This window comes from Andrographis paniculata, unplaced genomic scaffold (genome assembly GCF_009805555.1).
Source record: "Andrographis paniculata isolate CXL003 unplaced genomic scaffold, ASM980555v1 Contig71END, whole genome shotgun sequence".
Taxonomy (NCBI): Eukaryota; Viridiplantae; Streptophyta; class Magnoliopsida; order Lamiales; family Acanthaceae; genus Andrographis; species Andrographis paniculata.
Window position 1 is genome coordinate 4,257,328 of NW_026137608.1, and position 23,913 is coordinate 4,281,240.

Below are 23,913 nucleotides of genomic sequence, written 5' to 3' on the forward strand. Positions count from 1 at the left end.
CGAAAGAAAATAACCTCTGGAAACATAAAGTGCTCTCTACACACCCCACCCTTGCATCAAAAAGCTTCCCTAATATTTGGGGTAGCTGTACGGGCAGCGCAAATAAAGGTAAACCCAAACAAGGCATTTCCCAAATAATTGCACGTGGGCCCCACATCCCCTGTTTATTCACGTGCTGCGGGCCCCATCGCCATAAAAATTCAAAAATTTGAAATAAAATAATAATAATAATAAATTAGTATTTATTTTAATATTTTATTAAAAAATATATATATTTAATATAATATTTTTAAAAAAATAAATAGTGTCAGATAAATAAAAACACCAATTCGGACCTGAATCCCTACAACCAAGAAATTGTAGGCCTCCCAGAACACAAAATCCAGATCATCCACAAAACATCATAATATACATACATACATGAACATTGTAATACTAATAATTAAAAAAAAAAAAAGGTCTATTTTAAAGTGCTCTACCCTATCCGGCGTGTCTTTATCCAGAACGTGGTCGGTCCGCCGGTCCGGTCCCGTCGGTCCGGATTTGCCAGAAACAAAAAATAATTAATCCGGTTCGATGATCGATCATCTTCAAATGGTCAGTCATGGTGGACTTACCTCTGCTCCCACCAATGTCCCACACGCAAGAGGCCGCGCCGACGGGATTCGCAGGCAGCTCAGCCCTTCTCCGGGCACCGCCGAGCAATCCGGCACCGGCCGCTGCAGCAGCCGCCCCGGAATGCAATTGAACGTGAAATCGAACAGGTTCCGGAACGCCGGCCGGTCGCAGTCCTGGCTGAAGCCGGAGAAGAAATTGGCGGCGACGGTGAGGTTCAGGAGGCTCCGGAGTGTGCAGACCAAATCCGGCAGCTCGCCGGAGAGCTTGTTGTTGGCGAAGTTTAGAACTTCGATTCCGGTGAGGCAGGAGAGGGATTCGGGCAGGTGTCCCATTAGCTCATTGGAACTGACGTCGAGAACCTGCAAGTCCGTCCACATTCCGACGCCCTCCGGGATGCAGCCGGTGAGCTGGTTGTTGAGGAAGAGAATCTCCCGAATCCCCATGTACCCCAAGCTGAATGGGATCGTGCCGGAAAATCTGTTGTTGGCTAAATTAATCACCGACGCCGGCGAATTGCCCAAATTCTGCGGCAGCTCGCCGGAGAAGAAGTTGTTGTTGAGGAAAATGGCGTCGAGCTTCTTGTTAAACAGCTCGCCGGGGATCGGGCCGGAGAAGGAGTTGAATCGGAGGTCGAGGTAGACCAGATTAGGTATATAAAGCGTCGCAGCCGGGAACTCGCCGGAGAAGCGGTTGTTGCTGAGATCCAGCTCCGTCAGGGCGGACATTTCCCGGACGGCGAGCGGCACGCCGCCGGCGAAGCGGTTGCCGTTGAGGTGGAGAATCGACAAATCGGTGAGGAGGGCGAGTTCGTTGACGAGAGTTCCCTGCAAATTAGCGCCGTTCAGATCTACGGCGGTGATGGATTTTCCGGCGGGGTTTCCCAGAAAATCCTGAGCATCGGTGCAATAAACGCCTCTGTAGTTGCAGACATTGGGGCCAATCCATGACCGGAGAATCCCACGTGGGTCGTCGGTAATGGCGGATTTCCAGGCCTGGAGGGCAGTGTACGCCTGGTTCATATTTGGGGCGGAGGGCGTCGCCGGAGGGTTTACTCCGCCGCCGATCCAGACCCCTCCGCCGCTGCCGCCGGCGACGCCGCCGAGGCCGATGCCGACTCCGCCGCCGACAATGACGACAGCGCCGGCGAGTGTGGGGTGGATCAGAAGGGGTAGAAGAAAGCAGATCGTAATGTCCATTGGAGGGGGAGGGCAATTGAATTGAATTGAATTGGATAGGTTGAAGGAAGCTAATTAGGTTCCGCCATGGATGGTTGGAAGAGCATTAATGTGTCTCTCTGAAATTTATGTCTTCGTAGTTGATTTTCCTTGTTTCTTTTGCTTTTGGTTGAGATCACTGATGAAAAGTGGAGCCACTTGAATTGCACTTTACTCCTCATATTGTATCATTTTCTATGATTTGGCCTAATAATTAATGCTCTCTCGGTCCGCATTGGATATTGGATGTCCGATTTTATTAATTAATTTATAATATAAATTATTATATATTAAAATTAAGATAGCTAATTAATTTAATTAAAATATAAAAAATAAATTAAAAAATTTAAAATAAAATTTAAAAGTGTGTAATATTTTTAAAAAATAAAAGTATGTGAAAGAAAGGGCACTATAAATGAATAGTTGACATTTTATTTTGATTTTTTTAAAAAATAAAATTATCAGTTTATATATTTATATTTATCTTTAAAAAAATAAAAATTGAAAGGTGTTTGGAAATAACGAAATTTATTCGCGACTTCAATTCCTCAACTTACCAAAGAGACAATTTTTTTCAGCTGTTGCTTTCTTAATAAACCCTCCCCTCTTTTAAATGACACAGTTACATATTAAAAAAAGAAAACAATTAGAAAGGAATAACTTATTAAAACAAAATATACGTGTATATACATATAGAAAAATATATGTTGGAATTTAATATGGGTGAAAATGGAAATGGCCAGAGGTTTTTTTTTATATTTTTTAATTGACGTGGGAATCCGCAGTCGCTACACTGGGTAAATTTTCGGCTGAACCTAATACTTTGCAATTGAATTTGAATGGTGGAAATTTATTTGCAATTGAATCAAATTGTAATGAGCTACCATATAAGAGTTGTATATGTTTATACAACTCGAAATGAAATTTATTTGCTGTTAGAAAAATATAGAATCGACATAGAAGAGAGTCCTACTCTTAGAAATAAAGAGCAACCCAAATACAAAGCGAGACCGGCGACGGCCATAAGATATTCACTCAAAATTTAAGCAAGAAATTTCAACACTCGATTGATAGAGTTTGATATAAATAAAATCAAATCGTAGAAAATCACACCAAACATTTCCCAAGACACACAGAAGAATCACCTCTCAATTCAACGGTAAATCGGCCAAAAATTTGAAACACATAACACACAGCAACTAGACGAAGAATATCGCCAAAGTAGAAAGAATTTTGTTGTGAGAGTAAAATCACACAATAACGGCGCATATCAAATTAGGATGAAGGACATCGATATATATCGCACGTTGAATGGCTTCGACGGATGAGATTTTGTTTGGAGGAGACTGCCCGGCAGGTTGGACCATTAATACTGGATCAGGATGTGGGTTACACAAACATAATATATGCGTTAAATCTGATTAGACATGTGTCAAATCTTGACCAAAAATTACAATATTTTGAAAAATAATATATAATTTTATTTTTAACTATTATATCATATTTTCTTTGATAGCACTTAATTATTTATTTACAATTATTTTATTTGTAAATTATAAATTGTATATATGTTTGGTGATAATGTAAAAATAAATGAAAATTAGAGTGGAAAAATTATTTCTAGACGCTGAATTATATAATTTTAAAAATTAAAATTTTAGATCTAATAAGTCATTCTAAAAAGATAATTCATCAAGCACTTAAAGTAACTATTTGATTAATAAATAATTAAAAATTGTTTAGCAAATTAAAAAGTCCGAATAAAATTGTTTGTTAAACACCTTGTAGGTCTATGGACGGTTTGGTTTCTCCTTAGGATGTGTTTGTTTGGGGGATTGGATTTTAAATTCACTATTCATCTTATTTTTCTTTCTAGCAAAATATCAAATCAAACACTTATTTTTTATTTTTTATATTATACTGAAAATCAATTTTACATTAAAAGCATCGCATAAACATCTATTTATATCACATCATACAACTATTCAAATTCAAAATTTTTACTATTCAAATTTTTAACTCAAAATCCAAACCCCTAAACAAGTACACCCTTAATGGTTAATTATATAAAGTAATGTTTCATGTGAGTTTTATCTTTACCATGAGTGTTGTTGCATTTAAGGCAATGTTAGGATCCCATTTTTCATAGTTCATTTGATTTTCACGGCTTAATTGTTATCAATGCTAATTATTTAATGTTGTCTTAGATTAGTTGTGTCATTATGATCTATTAATGGGCCTTATTCAATTGGATCCCACCATTTCATTCCACAAGTATTCATTACAAAAGGAAGGTGGGGTGAATTCGTACGTGAATTAATAGGTTTTAAGGAACAAACTTCGTAAACAAAAATACAAATTACATAGGAGAACGAAATTCGAATAAACTCAAATTAATATAATCGAATCGAAATTAAAACTAACAATAAAAAATTAACCATCCCAAGTCATTTACATTTGTGTCTACGTTGTTTGATGGTTGAATCATTAAATTGATATTCAATCCGTCGATATATGCTATTCGTCTAAATTTTAGATCAAAGTTATTGAGATGAGACTTTGCATTATTTCATTTAATAGTAATGTTCATATCATTGTCAAGAGACAATTTCTCTTTTATTGCTGGTATCACCAATAATAAATTCACCAATAAGGATTATTCATATAATTCTTGTCTAGGAGACTGATTGTGATCATTAACTTGGTGATAATATATTTCTAAAGGATAAGAAAGTCCAGTTGCATTAATTAAAAGTGCAGTAACTTATTGATTAAAAGTTTCTTGATAAATTTGTTAGAAATAAATTAACTATTGTCTCAGTTGTTTTATTCTTTGAATTTTTCTGATCTATAACTTTTTTAATAAAAGTAAAAATTTCTATTTTTCCATAGAAATGTATTCTTCATTGGCAACATACATGAGTCTACCAATTGTACATAAAAATATTATATTGGTGATGATTTTTTTACTTTAAACCTATATGACTTTGTCTCTTTTGATGCTAAATAGTATTTATTTGTCTTCTTTGTGAGATTGAATTATTTTTCATTTATATATACAATCAATATGCTTTTAAATTTAATCATTTTAGCTCGTTGTTAATCTCTAATGATTTGATATCAATTTTCAACTTTTGTATTTTGTTCTTTTCGCTGAAAGAGAGTTATATAGTATTTGTGTGGTTAAATCAACTATGTATTTGTCCAATTGCTTATCCTCATCTTTTTTGCTATATTCTTTTAAGTTTCTCTTGTATACAATAATACTTTATAAAATGACTTTATCAAATTCTTTTCTCTAAGTCGAGGGATGACTAATTTTTTTTATTACATAAAGAAATAGATTGACTTAATTGTGGTTGTTCGTGTTATCTTTTCATATTCTATGAATCATTTTTTTTTACAATACTAAATTTTTAACTTTCTTTAGTGATTTTTCTATGAGTTATTTTTCCGTTCGTTGATCATTGCAACAAAAATTGAGTAATGTTGATAAGATCGTTGTTGCTTAATTTTATTTATTTATTTCTTATTTTGTTGGTCATTGAAACATAATGAGCATTAGTTGTGCATTTGTAGCTATTTATAATGTAATTTATGTAGGAGAAAATTTACTTTCACAGTAGAGAAATATTGTGTTTCACAGTAGAAAAATATTGTGTTTTAACAAGGAGAAATATAGTAAAACTTGAATTGTGATTATTTCATATTTTTAGGGGGAAAAAAAAAAAAATTTAGAATTTTTGTTTGCATATTACTGTATTTCATTTCTAAGTCTCGTAGATTTCATGCCTTTTTATTATTTCATTCGTCCCACCTATCATATTTATATTGCCGTTTTTGTCCGTTCTATATCTCATGTTACTTTCTGTTTTTGAAAAATAATTATACGTTAATCTCATTTTAAATTTTTTATTTTATAATTTTTTTAATTTTAATAAAACTAATTAGTTATCTTAATCTACAATTATTTATAATATAAAATAATTATTTTCACTAATACATTTTTAATTATCTACTAATTATACTTATTATAAATTCCCGTATCTACAGTAACTCGAATACGGTACATGGGATGAAGGAAATATTATGTTACTGTTATTTATCATGATGCCTATTGATTTTTTCTTCGCAAATAATTGTTAGACATGTTGATTTTTATTTTTTATATGACGTGAGAATATACAATTGTTATTCTTTAAATTCACTCTAAGTAAAATTACAACTGAATTTAATGGCTTGTAAACTAGGCTTGATAAGATAAATTACACCGGTAAAACTGTGTCTAAAACTGTGTCTTTTTCTTTTTTGTTTGTTTGATGAAGGGGTATCATATTGCAACGTAAATTACAGAATTTGGCAAGATTGTTGTGGTTTGCCAAGTTGCTATAAAATTATGTCAAACTTTACTTTTTAAAAAAAAAATAAAAATAAAAAAATTATGCAATGGTTATCTCTTTGTTTGTTTATTTTTGCAATTTTTAGTATGTATGAATATTAATATTGTTTAAATTTACTTGAATTTAAGTGTTGGAAATTCTTTTGAAGACTGTTTATTGAAGGTTTAAATGTTAATGAGCACGTCTTCTTTTCGACCATACCAGAGGGTTCCAACCCGTTTAGAATGAACCGTAGCCAAAGATCCATTTACCCAACCATCATCAAGTGTGCGAAATGAGGAAATTAAGTGTTGGCTTATAATCATGTTGTAATTTCATAGAGAGATTATACAAAATAATGGGAAAGAAAGAAAAATTAATATATATATATATAGTTTTTACGCATCAAAATGATCACATATTATTAAAATATAATATTTTTAAATTTTATATAAAAAAGTAATTATATACTTAGTTACACGAGAAATATTACAAATATTATGAAGTTAAAAAATACAAAATACAACTAACGTTATTTATCAGATAATATTATTTTTTAAATTCCGTAATCAATTTTTATGTCATTTTAGTTCAAATTATGAGAGCTTGTATAAAAATTGTCTCATAAATATACAGGAGGAACAATTGGATAAATAATAATTCATTAAGGAATAATTTTGATTTTTATATAGATTTGTTGAACATGGGTCCGAAAGCACTTCAACGTGAAGGAGACTCAAAGATAAAAGTGGACTCAGAGCTAATTGGCCATGGAGTCGCTCAACAACAAGAGAGCTTCAAACCTCGGAGCCAAAGACTGCTGCCTCCACAAAACCAAATGCATAAGTTTTCATTGAATTGTGGTGCTTTCACAGGACCGAAAGCAGCAGCCTCCATGGACCTTAGGGCAACAACTCCTTGGACTATAGCGTTTCCATCACAGAACAATATTTCCATAAGGTCAGAAAGTGCTGTCTCCATTGGGTTAAAAACAACTACCTCCATTGGACTGTGGTGCTTTCACAAAGCAGAAGAATGTTGTCTCCATAAGATAAAAAGCAACAACTACCACGGATCATGGGATAACTATCTCCGTTGGCTCTGGGTTAATAATTTCGTACTTAATATTAGTGGAGGGCCTATGCACTTTCATACTTTATTCAAAAAGCTCCATGAAACAAGCCAACAAGAGGAAAACCGAAGATTCCATTTAACTCGCGGCCGTTGGGGATACATCCCCGTGGACTGACTAGGAGTACGATGGAAACAAGTCGGAGTAAGCGGCAGATCTGGTCCAGAGGCAATGGAAGCGGTTGAGAGTGGATGAAAGGATGTTACTAGGTAGTTAGGAGCAGATGGAAGGAGCTTACCAGGTAACTGATGGAAAGAGGTTATTAGACAATTGGAGGCGAGGTTACCAGACAATTGGAGGCAGTAATGGGAGGTTACCAGACGGTTGAGAGTGACGAAAGAATAATTGGAACTGTGCCCATTTTACTGGAAAGATGCGGTTATTCTATCTTAAGATTCAAATTAGGAAAAAACACAGGAGATGAACTTGCATATTTCTCAATTTCTTTTTCGTAGTTTTTAATTTCCATTTATGCATTTTAATTTGAATTACTTGTTTATGTTTTTAGCATATTTTTATCCGCTTTCAAGTAAATTTATCCGAGTTTTAGTAGATGCTAGTTTAAATCCATCGAAATCGGTTGTTTAGGCTTTAAGCCCCATTTAAGATTGAAGCTGTGCAGGCTCCATCGCAAGAGCGGCCCTAAATCCGATGACGAACAGGCTCTTTGAAGTACTTCCGGAATACACACCAATAAATCGACGAATAGTATTGAAACCTCCGAATTTTAGGATCCGACAAGATTCTAAAAATAAAATGATAAAAATAATTTTACTTTATAAAAGTAGTATTTTTTTAACAGTAATACTTCTATTTCTATTTCTATTAATATTATCATCATTTTTATAAAAATATGATAATATATAATAATTTAATTATAATATACTAGTATTATAATATTTTGGCCTAATAATTTAATTTACACGCCCGTCAATTTCTCCTCTTCTTCTCCTCGTTTCGTTTCTTTATCCTTATTTTTTGTTTTCTTCCTTCATTTTGTTTTTTTCCTTTCATTTTCATCCACCTTGGCGGAGAAGGTTCATATAAGGGATTTTGCAAAAATTCGCAATTTATTCAAATTTTTTTCTTAAAATATCAAATAAAATATTTATTTTTTATTTATTTTATATTATTTTAAAAATTAATTTTATATTTAAAATATTACATTTACATATATTTATATCACATCGTACAATTATTTTAATTCAAATCCCAGTTGAAAATCAAAACCTCCAAACAAAGACACCCATAAACTGTTCGGTTTCCATTTTATGCTGGCTCCGGTTCAGATTTGAAAACATTGAATCGGAGGTTCGAACCGCCGTTTCGGAACCGGGCCAGTCTAAATCGCTACAAAGAAACTTCTCAAATACACGTTGCGGAGGAAAGAGATCGGCTGCAACCTAAAAAACCTCAAAAATGGGGATTCGATTCGTGCTGATGGTGAACAAGCAGGGACAGACCCGTCTCGCTCAATACTATGAATATCTTACACTTGAAGAGCGGCGGGCTCTCGAAGGTGAAATAGTTCGCAAATGCCTCGTCCGCACCGATCAACAGGTCCTAATTTGTATTCAATCACGCGTTTTATTTTTATGTTTACATCGTTTCTGATTTCGTTAATTAATGTTTCTGTTTAAATTATGCATAGATCGTTGGAAATCTTTACTTTGTTGGGTGTATTAGTTGCTGTGGAAATGGTATCTGGTTTACTTTTATTGATGGCTAGTTGTATTGTATTCTAAGGTTATGCGAGCAATTTAGATTAGAAAGGATTAAGTTTTACGTTTATTTGCTACCTCGGGATGAAGATGAAATTACTTGTGTCGGGCTGGGCTGAGTAAATAATATATGATGTTATATTTTCAATTTTTGTCCTTGATTCAAATGAACTGATTTTTGGTGCTTTCTTGCTGTGTTTGTTAATGGGATGTATTACTTGACGTAAGGGGGCTGTTACTGTGAGTTCTTAGATCTGTTGTTATATGTGTAGAACTGAAGTATTTTCAAGAAGCATAACAAGAACTTGGGATCTTTTCTGGGAAAAGTTATGTATTTGATTTACTAATAGAGTAAGTTCATATTCTTGCAATAATTTAGGTTGTTAAAAATTATGTATTTGATGTATCAGTTATCTTGAATTTTGAATTTAGCTAGATAGCATTTTTCCTTTCTGTTCTCTTATGTTTTGCTAAGTGATGAATTATTCGATGGTATTTAATTTACGAATAAAGTACTGGCCATCTTCTTGCAATAATCCATTGGCGATACTTTGCTTCTTTTATTGTTCTTTTTGTAGCTTTAGATATGCCTAAATGTGTCTGATAACATTTATGTCTTGTTAATTAAAATCTTAATCAATTTGCTATTTTATATTGTTTTTTATACAGTATTATAGATGCTTGTTCATTGACGCAACACATTATCCTATTTCTCCTCAAGAGTTGTAAATAATGTTAGACATATAGCGGAGAAAACATATGCTTTCTGTTCACCCTTTTCATTGTTTTTGCTCACTTGTATCTTTCATTTGTGCTGAACAGTGCTCCTTTGTTGAACATCGAAACTACAAAGTTGTGTATAGGCGATATGCATCTTTATTTTTCCTGGTTGGAGTGGACAACGAAGAAGTAAGTCATATTGTCTCATATTGAAGAATCCATTATGGCTGATGCATGCTAGATGTTTTCTCTTAGCATTAGAAGTGCATGTACAGAATCCTTAAGTGCATCCTCACACAGCCCACTTATATGTGTGTGGATGCAGAGAGAGGCTGCTTTCACGTTGATATATCTCGAATCCTTTATAATGAAACATGGTGATTGATTCAGATTAGAATTATGCAACGAAGTATATGCAAGATATGCATAATGCAATCATAATGTTAGCATTATGGTTTGATGATTGTAATTCTTACTTGCTAATTCTCTTTCCAAATTATTAGAACATGATTGTTCATAATTTGGTTGGGTAAACTTCTTCATCTGCATCAGCTGTGTTTTTATGAAGTTCTATTCCTTTATGCAAATGGTGATGACAAATGGCCGTCATTGCAATACTGTATGATACAATAAGGGCTTCCTAAGTAAATCTTAAAGCTGTAATAACTTGGGCTAATGTTAGCTGCTTGTATATTTGCCAACAGCCTTTGGATAGACTGCACGTTGTTACTAGTCTGAAAACTACAGTCGATAGCATTTTGTCCTTATACGTTAGTAGAATTGCAAACTCATTCTAATACAGGATCGCAAAGATATGTTGTTATTTGCTTTTTTAAACTTTGAAAAAATAAATAAAAAACACAGATATGAGGATAGATTATAGATGATGTGAGTACTTCAAAATTATGATTAGATATACTAATCCACACACATTCTGTAACATCAGTCACACACACACACACACACACACATCTAAATGAAATAAAGTAATTATTCTGTTTAATATTTTATGTGTGTGGCGTGGAGGTTCCAATGTGTCTTTGCATTTTTCTTTAAGAATGACCAGTCTGGCATCTGTTGCCTTGTGTTTAAGTTTTAGTTTCTTGATTTCTTCTTGATTATGCTGTCCGCCTTATTTATTTATTTTCTCTTGACCATGTTTGCAGAATGAGCTTGCAATATTAGAATTCATACATTTGCTGGTGGAAACTATGGATCGACACTTTGGCAATGTGGTAAGGTCTTGTTCAGAGAAATAAAAGAAATTGTGTTTCTTCCACTGTTCAAAGTCGAGTGTTCTTTTGCAGTGCGAGCTGGACATCATGTTCCATTTGGAGAAAGCACATTTCATGCTGGAAGAAATGGTGATGAATGGTTGCATCGTCGAGACAAGCAAGACCAATATCCTCTCCCCTATACAGCTAATGGAGAAAGCATCATAGGTCAGTATTTGTTCTGCTTCACACTTGAAAGTTGAATCTCAGTTTGTGTTTGTTCTGCATCTTTCTCTCTCGCACCCTCTCTAAGATCTGTTGTTTCGACAAAACTAGACATTTATACTGCAATGATGGATTTATGAAAAGTAAATGCTTGTCGATATTGTATCAAGTCCAATTCAAGACAATTCCATATATTGTGCACATCTCAATTCAAGCATTTTGCTCCTTTTCTCTGTACGATGACTCTGCTTTTTCCCGAATCCATCTCATTCCCTCAAGTTCTATATATAGGCTTATATTTGCTTCCTTAGATGTTCTTGAGTGAAGTCAATCTCCTTAAGCTGTTCTTTGTAACATATATGTGTTCTTGTCCTTTAGCAGCACCCAATTCTTGCTCCACATTGAAAAAATCTATCTCGAAACTTCTTTTTATCAATTTAAGATTTTGTCAAGTCCTCGCCGATTGCTTCAAACTTGGATTGATATTCTTGCGCTTGCTTTTCTGCACTGCTTAGGGAAGGCATCGAAAAACTCTGATTTTACAATTTGAATAAGTATCCTAGTTACTTGGACATACTCCCAATTCGTTATATGTAATATTGTTTAATCTTAGTTTTGTTTTTCTAATAAATTATATAAATAAATAGATAATATTGAAGAGAATACACAACAATGTATCACATCATTTTTACAGTAACCCTTATTATGCAGGGATTAGGATCATCAGTCCCAAACCCTTCCCCTTTGCTACATTACTAGTGAGTGATTAATGCTTTCCGACATTTATTGGCGCGAGCACGGCCAAAATTTTTTTAGCATATTTTTTGAGATTCAAGCATGATTTTCTGTGCCAAACTCAGATCGATTTTCAAACCGTAACTATATCTCTATTTGGACAAAGGTATTTTAGCAAACACAACAAGATAGATTCAATATTGTAGAATCAAATTTACTGAAAAATATGTAATTCCTTAGAAATAAGTGTGGATTTAGAGCATAAGCATGTTAAAGACTCAATGCTTGTCTAGCTAGAATTTCGGAAGAGAATTGTTTTAATGAATTTATTTATGGGGCTCAGATATGAGTTTCCGATGTGTGTGCATAGAGTAATTATGTTCTATTACATAATTGTAAGTCTTAATGCTGGAGTAGGACATGATGTCGCTGATAGTACTGATTAATCATAATTTGTCCGATTAAAATTTTATTCAACTGTGATAATTAATTAAAGGAGGGGTAAAACGGTAATTTTAATTAATACACAAGCTATATAACTAAACATACTAACCCTACAAATCATGTTGTTTTTGTGTGTCAAAGCAAAGTCATGATTATATTTTCTAGTAATATTATAATATTATTTAATAATTTTATTAAAGTTATGGCATGACATTAATTTAAATAGCAAATATTAAATAGAAAAAAAATCAAGTACCTCACTTGATAATAGCACATGCAACCATTCTATATAATCTTTAATAGAATAATATAAACAAAACAATAACACTTTATGAACAAAACATCACAAACATTAAAACAGAAAAAGCACAACAAATACATTATATATATAATAAAAAAAAATTAAGAATATTGAATCCCATATTATTCTCAAAGATATATTTATGTAGTAAAGATACTCGTATTATATTACTCCATTCGTCATAATACAATAGTCTTCTTTACTATTTTTGTCCGTCTCAGAACAATTGTTTTATTACCATAAATAACTATATCACCGTAAAATTATTCATATTTTTTTATTATTATTATACAATTGCCACTATTTTTTATACCAATATACTTGCAAGGGCAAAAAAGTATTTAATCGTACTTTTTACCGACCACCAATATAATATCAATATTTCTTAAATCCCGTGTCCAACACAATAACATTATACTTTTGGTCGGAGGGAGTATTATAAAAACGAACTTATATAGAGTATATATATGCTCCAGCAGTAAATAAAAAAAAAAACTTGTCAAGTTTTTGTTCTAAGGCATTGATCTCATTCCCTCATTCTATGTTCAGTTTAGAGTCCTAACTTGAATACAGTTTGATGCTTTAATTTAAATTTTATGTATTCATTTCTCTGAGAAAGCTTTGAAAACCAAAGAATGTAATTTTTTTTTTTTTTTTTGTAGAACTTTAATCTACCTAATTACTTTTTTGCATATAATATTGCAGTCTAAGGCCATTCACATTGGCGGTTTCTCCACAAGGAGAAATCTATGTTAGAAATAATCAAGAGCAAAATTTGAGATTCAATAGATCTAAAATTACAGATTTAATCGGAATATCTGATTCCGCAAACTAAATTGAGAAACCTAATTTGTTTTTGAAAGGAGCGGAAATTTTGCAGAAAAAAAATAAAATGTTTTTATGAAGGAAGAGAATTTTTGTACACAGTTAAATTTTTTTTATTAATATAAAATAATATTAATATTGATATATTTTTTATTCAATAAAAATTTAATTAAATATAATGAATTAATCATATTAATTTATTTATTTTTATTTATCTTATAATTATTCAATAAACTAAAAAAAAAAATTAAAAAATATTGTGTAATTACTAAATATGTAATTACAATTTTAATAAATTCAAAAATAATATAAATAACAAAATCCATAATAGAAAACAATAAATATAAATGACACCGATAATGATATCAAAACCAACAAGCATAACAATATACATAATAACATAGATAATAAAATATTAAAAAATGACAAACATAACAACATATATAATCTAAATAACTAATTAAACAATACATTAAAATATTGTACAATATTTTAAAATAAATAATTTAATGATCGACAGGGAGGAAATTTTTTTAAAAGTTTTTGTGAATGCATCCCTTTGATGTGAATATATAATAAAATGGATTTTTCCGCTCACGTAGCATGAAGAAAATATAATCTAACCCAAAAAAAAAAAAAAAAAAATTTCTATGGAGATGGCCTTAAGTCTTAACATGATAGGAAATGGCAATCATAAAAATCAATTAGCAGAAAGAAAAGTCAAATCTTGATCTAACAAAAAATACTGTTAACATGATAGAAAAGGGCAATATAATAAAAATCAATTAGGAGAATGGAAAGTCAAATCTTGATACAACAAATAATAATATTATCGATCGGATCAATATATTTTATACGAGTTAATCAACATGCATTTATACATATTTCAATATATGATATGTTACTATAAAATAGATATATTGTATTATAATATAATATTTCGTTCGTCCCAAAATAATTAGAGATATTTGAAATGTGCACAAGAATTAAGGAAATATAAATGTGTTTCTAAAAGACCAAAAATCCCTATTTTATGTTATTGTGAAAATGTAGAGATAGTTTTGTAAAAGAGTGGAAAAATAGTTACAGAAATGACAAAATGAGACTATTGATTTAAAAGGATAAAAAATGACAAAAATAAAATTATTGTATTGAAACGAAGGAACTATATGTTATTCCCTCCATTGCCAAACTTACATACATATGTTTGATCCGATCAAATCAGTACACTTGATCAGATGAGCAGCTGATAGATCTAATCCTCATCGATGCTTATGGCTGATTCTCCAAACAAATCTTCCATAGTTGGTTTGCCACGACCTCCATCTCTTCCACCTCTTCCATCTTCATCTTCTCACTCAATTCTTGAGCTCTACACCTCAGCCTCTCTCCACCATCTCCAAACATCACATCCCTCATCACCATTGCTATGTCCTCTCCCTTATACCCTTCATTCTCCTTTCTCGGAATCCTCACGCAAACCCCACGCGCCACCAACATATTGGCGCCGGCAACCATAGTCATTCTCATCGGCATCCCAATAATGGGAACCCCAAAGTACACACTCTCCGTCACAGAACTCCACCCACAGTGACTTACAAATGCACCAATTTCAGAATGTTGCAGAATCTTTGCCTGTGGGGCCCATCCAGTCACTATACCTCTTCCCTTGACCCTCTCAAGAAACCCTAATGGAAGTTTCTCTTCTATGGCTTTTGTTCTTAGAACCCATATGAAGTTCACCTCACAAAGCTCCAGCCCTTTTGCTATAGCCTCGACTTCTTCTTCGGACAAGACGAGTTCGCTCCCGAACGAAATGTAAACAGTCGAATGATGGTCTTTCTTGTTTAGCCACTCTAATATCTCTGAATTATCGTCTTGGGAAGAAGAATCCTGATATTTTACAAGAGGGCCTGTCGGTAAGATTTTCTTGTTGAAAGAATTGGAAACATAGTTTATGTACTTCCCCTCCAAGCTCCAACTGGTCTTGAACAGGACAACTTCGGATGATAGTTCGATATTAAAATCGGACATCATGACGCCCTCTTCAAACATATCATTATGGAGAAACTTCACCTCCTCACCAAGGCTCGTCTTCTCGAAATCATTCAGAAGTAATTCTGGAAAATTGCTATGAATGTCGTTCGATCTTGACGCTGCTCCATCGACAAAGAAATGAACTGCAGGAATACCTCGCGATGCTGCAAGTTTGGGAGCCCATGGTTGGAGAGTGTCGTAGATGATTAAATCCGGCTTCAGTGTGGCGAGGATGTCTGAAAAGCTCGATCGGGTTGTCTGAAAGGCCTTTAAGAGTTCGCGAAAGAGATGTGGAGGGAGATTCTTTGTGGTATGGTAGTGTGGAGGAAGATGTACGGATGGCTCCAATTTGAGCTCCACGGCTTCCATGGAGTCCCCCAAATTGTTGCTCTTGATGAAGCTTTCGATTGAGAGGATATTAATGGCTGTCGAACATATGTAGATATGAAAATTCTTTATGGATAATAATCTTTTGGAGAGCTCAAGAAAGGGGCTGATATGGCCATGAGCCAGCCATGGGAACATTAGGATTTTGAAACCTGAAGCTTTTGGAAGATCCATGATAATTGAGGATATGCTCTTTGGATAGACTATATATATATACACTGTATTAATTGCCCTAGGCATACTAATATATATATAGAGAGAGAGAGAGATAGAAAATTGCAAAAAAATATATCATATATGTATACCCTATTATTACTTTTGTCTTGTATTTAGGCATACTAATATATATATATATATAGAGAGAGAGAGATAGAAAATTGCAAAAAAATATATCATATGTATACCCTATTACTATTTATGTCGCTGACAAATATAAGTTACATGGTTACTATTTATGTCGCTGACAAATATAAGTTACATGGTTGTAAAAATCGTTATTTCTATCATTTGGCCGCCCGTGACCGCGTGTGGTGTAAATATCCCGCGCCGCCAAAGGACAGAAATAACGACTTTTGTAAACATGTAAAATATATTTTGTCAACGAGATAAATACAGAACAAAAGTGATAATGGGTATACGTGAGCTATACTTTTTACAATTTTTCCCTAATATGTATATGTATAATGCAATTTATAATAAAATATTGAAGTGATCATACTAGACATCAACATTTTAAGTTACTTTTTTTTTATAAACATTCGTTGTACTAATAACAATACTTAAAACTGATAGTGTAATAAAAATGAATTAAGTATAGTTTTATGGTGATACGGTTATTTATAGAAATAAGACTATTGTTTTGGGACGGAAAAAAATAGTAAACAAAACTATTGTATTAGGACGGAATGAGTACTATTTATTTATTTATGATAACATGGGAACCGCAGCAGGTATTTGAATGCAAATTCACAAAGCAAATCACATTAGACGAACCATACGTAGCAGGTGAACCTAGAAGGATCCAAATTTGAACCATGATCATGCGACTACAAGTTCACTTCCCCGCACAACGAGACCATCATTATTCTCTCTTAAAGAAATTGACTTGTAGTAAGGGCTGCCAGAACGTGTATATATATACACATACCAATAAGTCTACGGCTAATAGAGTTGGCCATGTTCTTCTCAGACATATATGAAACGTGGTGCGAACTGGATGTATTTAATCTAGCATGTTTAAAATAATAATTTAAATTTTGATTTAAATAGTATTTTAATATTCCCTCCGTCTCAATACAATGGTCTTGTTTATTATTTTTGTCAATCCCAAAACAACAGTCATATTTCCATAAATAATCGTATCAACATAAAACTATCCTTACTTTTTTATTTTTATTACACAATTGCCACTACTTGTTACACTAATATACTCACAAGGGCAAAAAAAATCTTTTATCCATATTTTTTATCAACTACCAATATAATATTAATATTCTTTATATTTATGGGAGGGAGGGAGTATTTTTTTATGATTTTGGTGTTGTCCCATTTCAAAGTATTTATTTGTTATTTTAGGAAAAATAATTATACACTAATACCAAAATACTTTTAATTTTTATTTAAATTACAAATATAATATTATACATACAATTATTTATACAAAAAGTCAATGGACAAAAATATTAAAATCTTTTACCCATCTTTATTAACCAATAAAATACTATTATTTTTTAATATACAACAAAATTCCAAAAGCCATTTCAAAAAGGACGGAGTGAGTATAATATTCTATATATAAATATATATATATATATATTCTTATTTAAAAGTGTACATATTAGTATTAATTTGAATTTAAAATAAAAAAGAAACAAATTTTAGAAGAGTCCCCTAGTAGGAGCCTGCAGCCATGACCTAACTATTAGGCTATTCACATAGGTGGATTTCTCTAAAAAAAAAAATTATTTGATGCCAGAGTGTTGTATGGGTTACTTCTGCAGCTTCGGCGTAAAATTCTGACATGGATATAATCTTGTCATATGTTTTAATTTACATGCCAAAAATAAATATTTATTTTTAGTTATCTTTTATACACTTTATTTTTATTAATAATTTTTTTATTTTTATATTTTATAAAATTTTATTTTTTACAAAATGATACCAATATTAATATATTTTTGTTTAATAAATGTTTAATTAAATATAATCAATTAATAATAATAACAATTTAATTTTCTAATTATTTTAAAATTTATTCATTAAATTAGAAAAATAATTAAAATATATATAATTACTGAATATGTAATTGAAATTGGAAAAAAAAATAAAAATACTATAAATTACAACATCGGATGTAAAATACATCGTAATAATATTAAAATCCACAAACATAACAACATATATAATGATCTAGAAAATAAAATATGAAAATTAATAAACATAACAACATACATAATAACCTAAAAAATAGAATATTAAAAGCAATGAAATGAATTTAAATTATTTTGAAAATAGAAAATTTAATAATATGAAGAAAAAAGAAATTAAAATTTGTGTAAATGAGTTTATTTGATGGATGTATAAAATGAAATGAGTTTCTTTGATGACGTGACGGAGAGAGAATATGACGTGAAAAAGAGGAGAAAAAGAAAAGAAACTCATGTCGGGTTTCATTAATCATTTGATTATCCACACAAAGACGAACAACTCGATATGTAATTAAATATGAAAAGTTTGTATTACTTTCGTTTACCACAAATGAATGGTGTTTGTTATGAGCTATTTGTTCTTGGAAATAGTAAAATTTTAAATTGGAATAGTTATTTGATGTGATATAAATATATATTAATATGATATTTTGAATATAAAATTAAATTATAATGTAATACTACCTCCGTCCGGCTCTAAGGATTCTATTTACTTTTTGTGTATTGATATTTGAATATTAATTATTATATGAAAACGTAATACAAATAAAAAAAAGAGCAAAAATACTTCGTCTTAATAATACTATTATAATGACATATGTGTGCAAAAAATTATACATATATAAGAATATTTTTAATGTTAGTAAAATGATACAAAACGTAAATGAGACCCTTAAGCCAGACGGAGGGAGTATAATAAATACAAAAATAATTATTTGATTTGATATACTCCCTCCGTCCCTTAACAATCTATTTATTTTTTTCATTTTGGTCCATCCCGTAACAAAGTATCCATTTCCTTTTTTAGTAATTGTACTATCTACCTAACATTACAAATATCCTTTAAATTTACAATATATTACACAAATGTCATTACATTTATATCATACAATATTAATAGGGTTAATTTAATCTTTTTACCTTTATTTTTATTTTATCTCAATATAATACTAATATTTCTAAAACTCCGTGCAAAAAATAAATGAATATATAAATATGGGACAAATGGAGTATATATATATTTTTAAAAAATTTAAATAGTAAAACTAATTGCAAAATCTTACCGGTAAACAAACCAAATATATGTTGCATGCTTACAGAAACTATGGTGAGTGACCTCATAAACTAGTAATTTTAATAAATTAAGGCAAATTTGTCCATGGTTTCGAAACTCAACGTAAATTCCATATATTTTAAAAATTGCACGACGCCTTTCGTGACATGAAACCCCTTTTTTACATATATTGTGTGATGAGAAGATGATTTTTCATCTATATTTTTTGTACGGCGGGATTTCATGCAATATTTGTTAAAGTATAAAAGACTGCCGCACAATTTTTAAAGTACTAAATTTCGAAACCACGTAGAAGCTATGAACAATGTTTTTTATAAATTAATAGGTACAACATGTTGCAAGATGTTTAGTTGACAATTTGAATTTATAAAATAAATTTTAGTATCATAGTTGCCTAATAGGATCATATTTTTATATCATCAACCATTATTACGTGAGTATATACTTTGATATTTGTTTCATATACCAAGAAAATGATGATAATTGAGAACGATTTTTCCGACTGGTCATAATAAAAGATATGCAGTAGACATATAACGACGAAAATGCTTATGTCGAGAATCACAAATATTCATATTACCTTGCAAGAAACATGTGGTTGCATTGAAGAAAAATAAAAATATTCATAATCTACCAAACAATATTATATATCTATTGGTTTATTCAACAACTTATAAATGTCGAACACTTAACCTTATTATGCTCCATGATTAAATTAATGATAGCTTATGGCCGATTCTTTAAACAAATCTTCCATAGTTGGTCAGCCACAACATCCATCTCCTCGACCTCTTCCATTCTCATCTTCTCACTCAACTCTTGAGCTCTACACCTCAGCTTATCTCCACCATTTCCAAAGATCACATCACTAATCACCATTGCTATGTCTTCTCCTTTATACCCTTCATTCTCCTTCATTGGAACCCTCACACAAGCACCACACCCCACCAACATATTGGCGTCGAGAAACGTTATCCCTTTCAATGGCATTCCTATGACGGGAACCCCATAATACATACTCTCCATTATCGAACTCCATCCACAGTGACTTACAAATGCACCAATTCCAGAATGTTGAAGAATCTTTGCCTGTGGTGCCCATCCAGTCACTATACCTCTTTCCTTAACCCTTTCAAGAAACCCTAATGGAAGTGTCTCTTCGATGGTCTTTGTCTCCTCCTCAAGAGGGAATCTTAGAACCCATATGAAGTTCACCTCACAAAGCTCCAGCCCTTTTGCTATTGCCTCGATTTCTTCCTCCGACAAGAAGAGCTCGCTCCCGAATGAAATGTAAATAGTCGAATGATGCTCTTTCTTGCTTAGCCATTGTAATATCATCGATTTCTCGTCGTTGGAAGAAGAATATGAATCTGTGACAAGAGGGCCTGTTGGTAATATTTTCTTGTTGCAAGCACCGGAAACATAGTTTATGTACTTCCCCTCCAAGCTCCAACTGGTCTTCATCAAGGCAACTTCTGTTGATGATTGGATGCTAACAAAATAGAACTCCTCGCCCTTGTCACAGATTTCATTATTGAAAAAATTCACCGTGTCATCAAGTATCCCTTTCTCATAATCATTGAGACGTAGTTCTGAGAAATTATAGTTATCGATACAACGACCGTGGTGATAAAGGTTGTACGACGACGAAGCTGCTCCAGGAACAAAAAAATGAACTGCTGGAAGACCTTGTGATGCTGCAAGTTTGGGAGCCCATGTTTGGAAACTGTCATAGATGATTAAATCAGGCTTCAGTGTCGTGATGATTTCAGAAAAACTTGATCTGGCTGTCTGAAAGGCTTTCAGGAGAGTGCGTAAGAGATTTGAAGGGAGATTCTTTGTGGTATGGTAGTGTGGAGGAAGCTGTACGGATGGCTCCAATTTGAGCTCCACAGCTTCAATGGAGTCCCCCAAATTGTTGCTTTTGATGAAGCTTTCGATTGAAGTGATATTGATGGCTGTCGAACAGACAGAGATATGGAAATTCTTTCTGGACAATAATCTTTTGGAGAACTCAAGATAAGGGCTGATATGGCCATGAGCCAACCATGGGAACATCAGAATTTTGAAACTTGTAATTTGTGGAAGATCCATGGTTGAGGATATGATATTTGGAAAGGAAGATCAGTGAATTGCTACCACATACAGTATAGACTTTGTGATATCTACATATTTATATTTTCAGCATTGCCACTATTTCTTTCTTAAGATTATTAAAAATTATAATACCACTATTTTAATTTTTTATTATTATTATTATTTTAAGTTTTGAATCAAAATTTCTATTTAAATATTGATTATTGTTTTATTGGAGAACATCGAAACAAATACTGAAAAATCTATAAATAAACTACTCTAAAACCATCCGCAACAAATTTTTCCATCATTTCGCATCCTCTTTGTTTTATCTACATTGTACTCTATTTCTTCGTTTCAACCTCAAAATAAGCAAACAAACAAACTAAAAACACATAGATATTTATATTTACATATAAAATATTTATTTTTGGAATTAAACTTATATAAAACTCTATCAATATTTATATATTATATATAACATAAAATTTTATATAATTAAAATAAAAATATAATTATTATAAAATAATTGATGTGATATAAATAGATAGATATAATATTTTGAGTGTAAAATCAAATTTTAATACTATAATACAAAAAATTAAAAAATATTTGTTTAATTGATAAATTTTAAATAAAAAATAAAATAAATTGTAAAAATATTATGAAAATATAGATTTATTTGCAAAAATATCCGAGAGAATCTTCAACCATTTTATATTATTGTTAGTGCCGACGTAGGGAAGGATTTTGATCAAATTATAGTTCTTCCTCCGTCCAACGATATAATTGGTGTAGGGTTGTCTTCTTAAGGAATCAAAAAGGTTTTTCCCTTCCATAGTTTGATGACAAGATGAGAGGTTTTGAAAGAAGCGAAATAAAAATAAAAATAAAAATAAACAAAAATAAAATTAGCACAGTAAAAATCTATGGAAAATTCAACCGTCAAACTTTAAAAAAAACAAGTTTCTAACCTAGAAATCAAATTGACTAACTTGGAATTTGAATTTGATTATTGATAAATATTTAATTTACTCACACTTGCTAACCAACTCTTCTTTAGTTTGTTGACAATTAAAGTACGTCGTTAACTGATTCATTCATTAGACTGAAATTCTAGTGACGATACAAAGGATTTACTAGCCTAACCTCTTTACGAATTAGAAGTGCCTAATTCAATTTAACAATTACCTAAGCGAAATATTTAAAATTGATTCAATGATTTCCTACTGGTGCATGCACCTAATTGCTACTTTAGCCAAATTAAACGCAATTACGAAGGTCTAATTTAGTTTAATAGTTAATCTTTAATTCAATTGAAATATCCAGCCGAAATACACAACTAAACTAAAGATTAAAAAATAAAGAAATTAGAAATCACATAAATATTTAAGAATTACATAAATATCATAAATCGGAACGAATCTAATATCATAAATTCATACAATGTTGTTTTTCACTCTTAGACTAGAAAATTAAAATACTCGCTAATTATGAAAAAGAAAACAAAAATAACTATAAGGGTAGACATCACCTAAGATTGATTGATTGCACAAGATAGAACTTGAAATCTCCGTGAATATTTCTCTTTTTGTATCCTACGTGTTACAATCTTTCTCCGGGACTATTCAGCACTGGTTTCTTGTTCTCTCCTACTTGGCATGTAAAAAGTCGCGCCACCCCTTCCTCTCCTACTTGGATTTTTGAGCATTTTAATTAATTTTTTCGGTCATTTGATCTTTTTTTTATTTTTTATTTTTTTTCAAATTCTACCAATTTTATTATTTTTCTTATACACAAGAGAAATAAAAAATATATAACAAATAATGTAGAATCAAATCAAAATAAAATAAATATCGCATATAATATAAATGTTTAAACGCATGCGATTTTTAACTAGATAAACTAATTTTATAAAAAATGTAGAGTTTTAAATATAAATAAAAATATTTATTTATCGAAAAAAAATATAAAAATAAAAGGATTTTGACTGGTTACTACATGATTATGATGTTATATGCTATGAAGTTAATTAAATTGATTTGTACTATCTTCATTGCATTTTAATTGACACATTTGGCTTGTGCCACGATATTTCAGATAGTGAAAGCTTAATAAATTAATGACAATGATTTATCATATTAGTTTTTTATTTATTTATTTTATTTTTATGTGTGACTAGTGATGTTGATATTTTTTTAAATAAAAATTAATATATACTTTATGATTTAAAAAATTTAGAATATGTATTTTAAATATTTTAAACTCTATATATCAAATATATATTCACAATATGAATATCAGTTTATAAAGAGTAAAATTTTATTTTCTCCGTCCCAAAAGAATACTCATTGCGGTTTGACACGTCGTTTTAAAAATAATGA

The 23,913-nt window shown here is 31.3% G+C and overlaps 4 protein-coding genes across 4 annotated transcripts; 1 reads left to right on the forward strand and 3 right to left on the reverse strand.

The window, feature by feature from the left end:
• Positions 1 to 312: 312 nt before the first annotated feature.
• Positions 313 to 1,986, reverse strand: LOC127264692 (leucine-rich repeat extensin-like protein 4). Its single transcript, XM_051294192.1, has one exon. It carries the CDS (start codon positions 1,812 to 1,814, stop codon positions 603 to 605), a length of 1,212 nt encoding a protein of 403 aa, XP_051150149.1. The 5' UTR covers positions 1,815 to 1,986; the 3' UTR covers positions 313 to 602.
• A 6,723-nt stretch (positions 1,987 to 8,709) lies between these two features.
• Positions 8,710 to 11,460, forward strand: LOC127264703 (AP-4 complex subunit sigma). The gene is made up of 4 exons (XM_051294204.1): positions 8,710 to 8,903; positions 9,887 to 9,973; positions 10,951 to 11,019; positions 11,092 to 11,460. The coding sequence occupies exons 1-4, from the start codon at positions 8,763 to 8,765 to the stop codon at positions 11,224 to 11,226; spliced, it is 432 nt and encodes a 143-aa protein (XP_051150161.1). The 5' UTR covers positions 8,710 to 8,762; the 3' UTR covers positions 11,227 to 11,460.
• A 3,175-nt stretch (positions 11,461 to 14,635) lies between these two features.
• LOC127264988 (UDP-glucosyltransferase 29-like) lies at positions 14,636 to 16,126 on the reverse strand. Its single transcript, XM_051294608.1, has one exon. It carries the CDS (start codon positions 16,124 to 16,126, stop codon positions 14,801 to 14,803), a length of 1,326 nt encoding a protein of 441 aa, XP_051150565.1. The 3' UTR covers positions 14,636 to 14,800.
• Positions 16,127 to 19,973: 3,847 nt separating this feature from the next.
• On the reverse strand, positions 19,974 to 21,590 carry LOC127264701 (UDP-glucosyltransferase 29-like). The gene has a single exon (XM_051294202.1). The coding sequence runs from the start codon at positions 21,545 to 21,547 to the stop codon at positions 20,180 to 20,182; it is 1,368 nt and encodes a 455-aa protein (XP_051150159.1). The 5' UTR covers positions 21,548 to 21,590; the 3' UTR covers positions 19,974 to 20,179.
• Between the last annotated feature and the right edge of the window lie 2,323 nt (positions 21,591 to 23,913).

What these genes read in the sequence shown, in the direction of transcription:
- LOC127264692 (XM_051294192.1), bottom strand. Translation starts at nt 1,814, where the DNA reads ATGGACATTACGATCTGCTTTCTTCTACCCCTTCTGATCCACCCCACA.
- LOC127264703 (XM_051294204.1), top strand. Translation starts at nt 8,763, where the DNA reads ATGGGGATTCGATTCGTGCTGATGGTGAACAAGCAGGGACAGACCCGT. An exon ending in TTGGAGTGGACAACGAAGAA is followed by an intron (nt 9,974 to 10,950) that starts GTAAGTCATATT and finishes CCATGTTTGCAG; the next exon opens with AATGAGCTTGCAATATTAGA. An exon ending in ATCGACACTTTGGCAATGTG is followed by an intron (nt 11,020 to 11,091) that starts GTAAGGTCTTGT and finishes GTTCTTTTGCAG; the next exon opens with TGCGAGCTGGACATCATGTT.
- LOC127264988 (XM_051294608.1), bottom strand. Translation starts at nt 16,126, where the DNA reads ATGGATCTTCCAAAAGCTTCAGGTTTCAAAATCCTAATGTTCCCATGG.
- LOC127264701 (XM_051294202.1), bottom strand. Translation starts at nt 21,547, where the DNA reads ATGGATCTTCCACAAATTACAAGTTTCAAAATTCTGATGTTCCCATGG.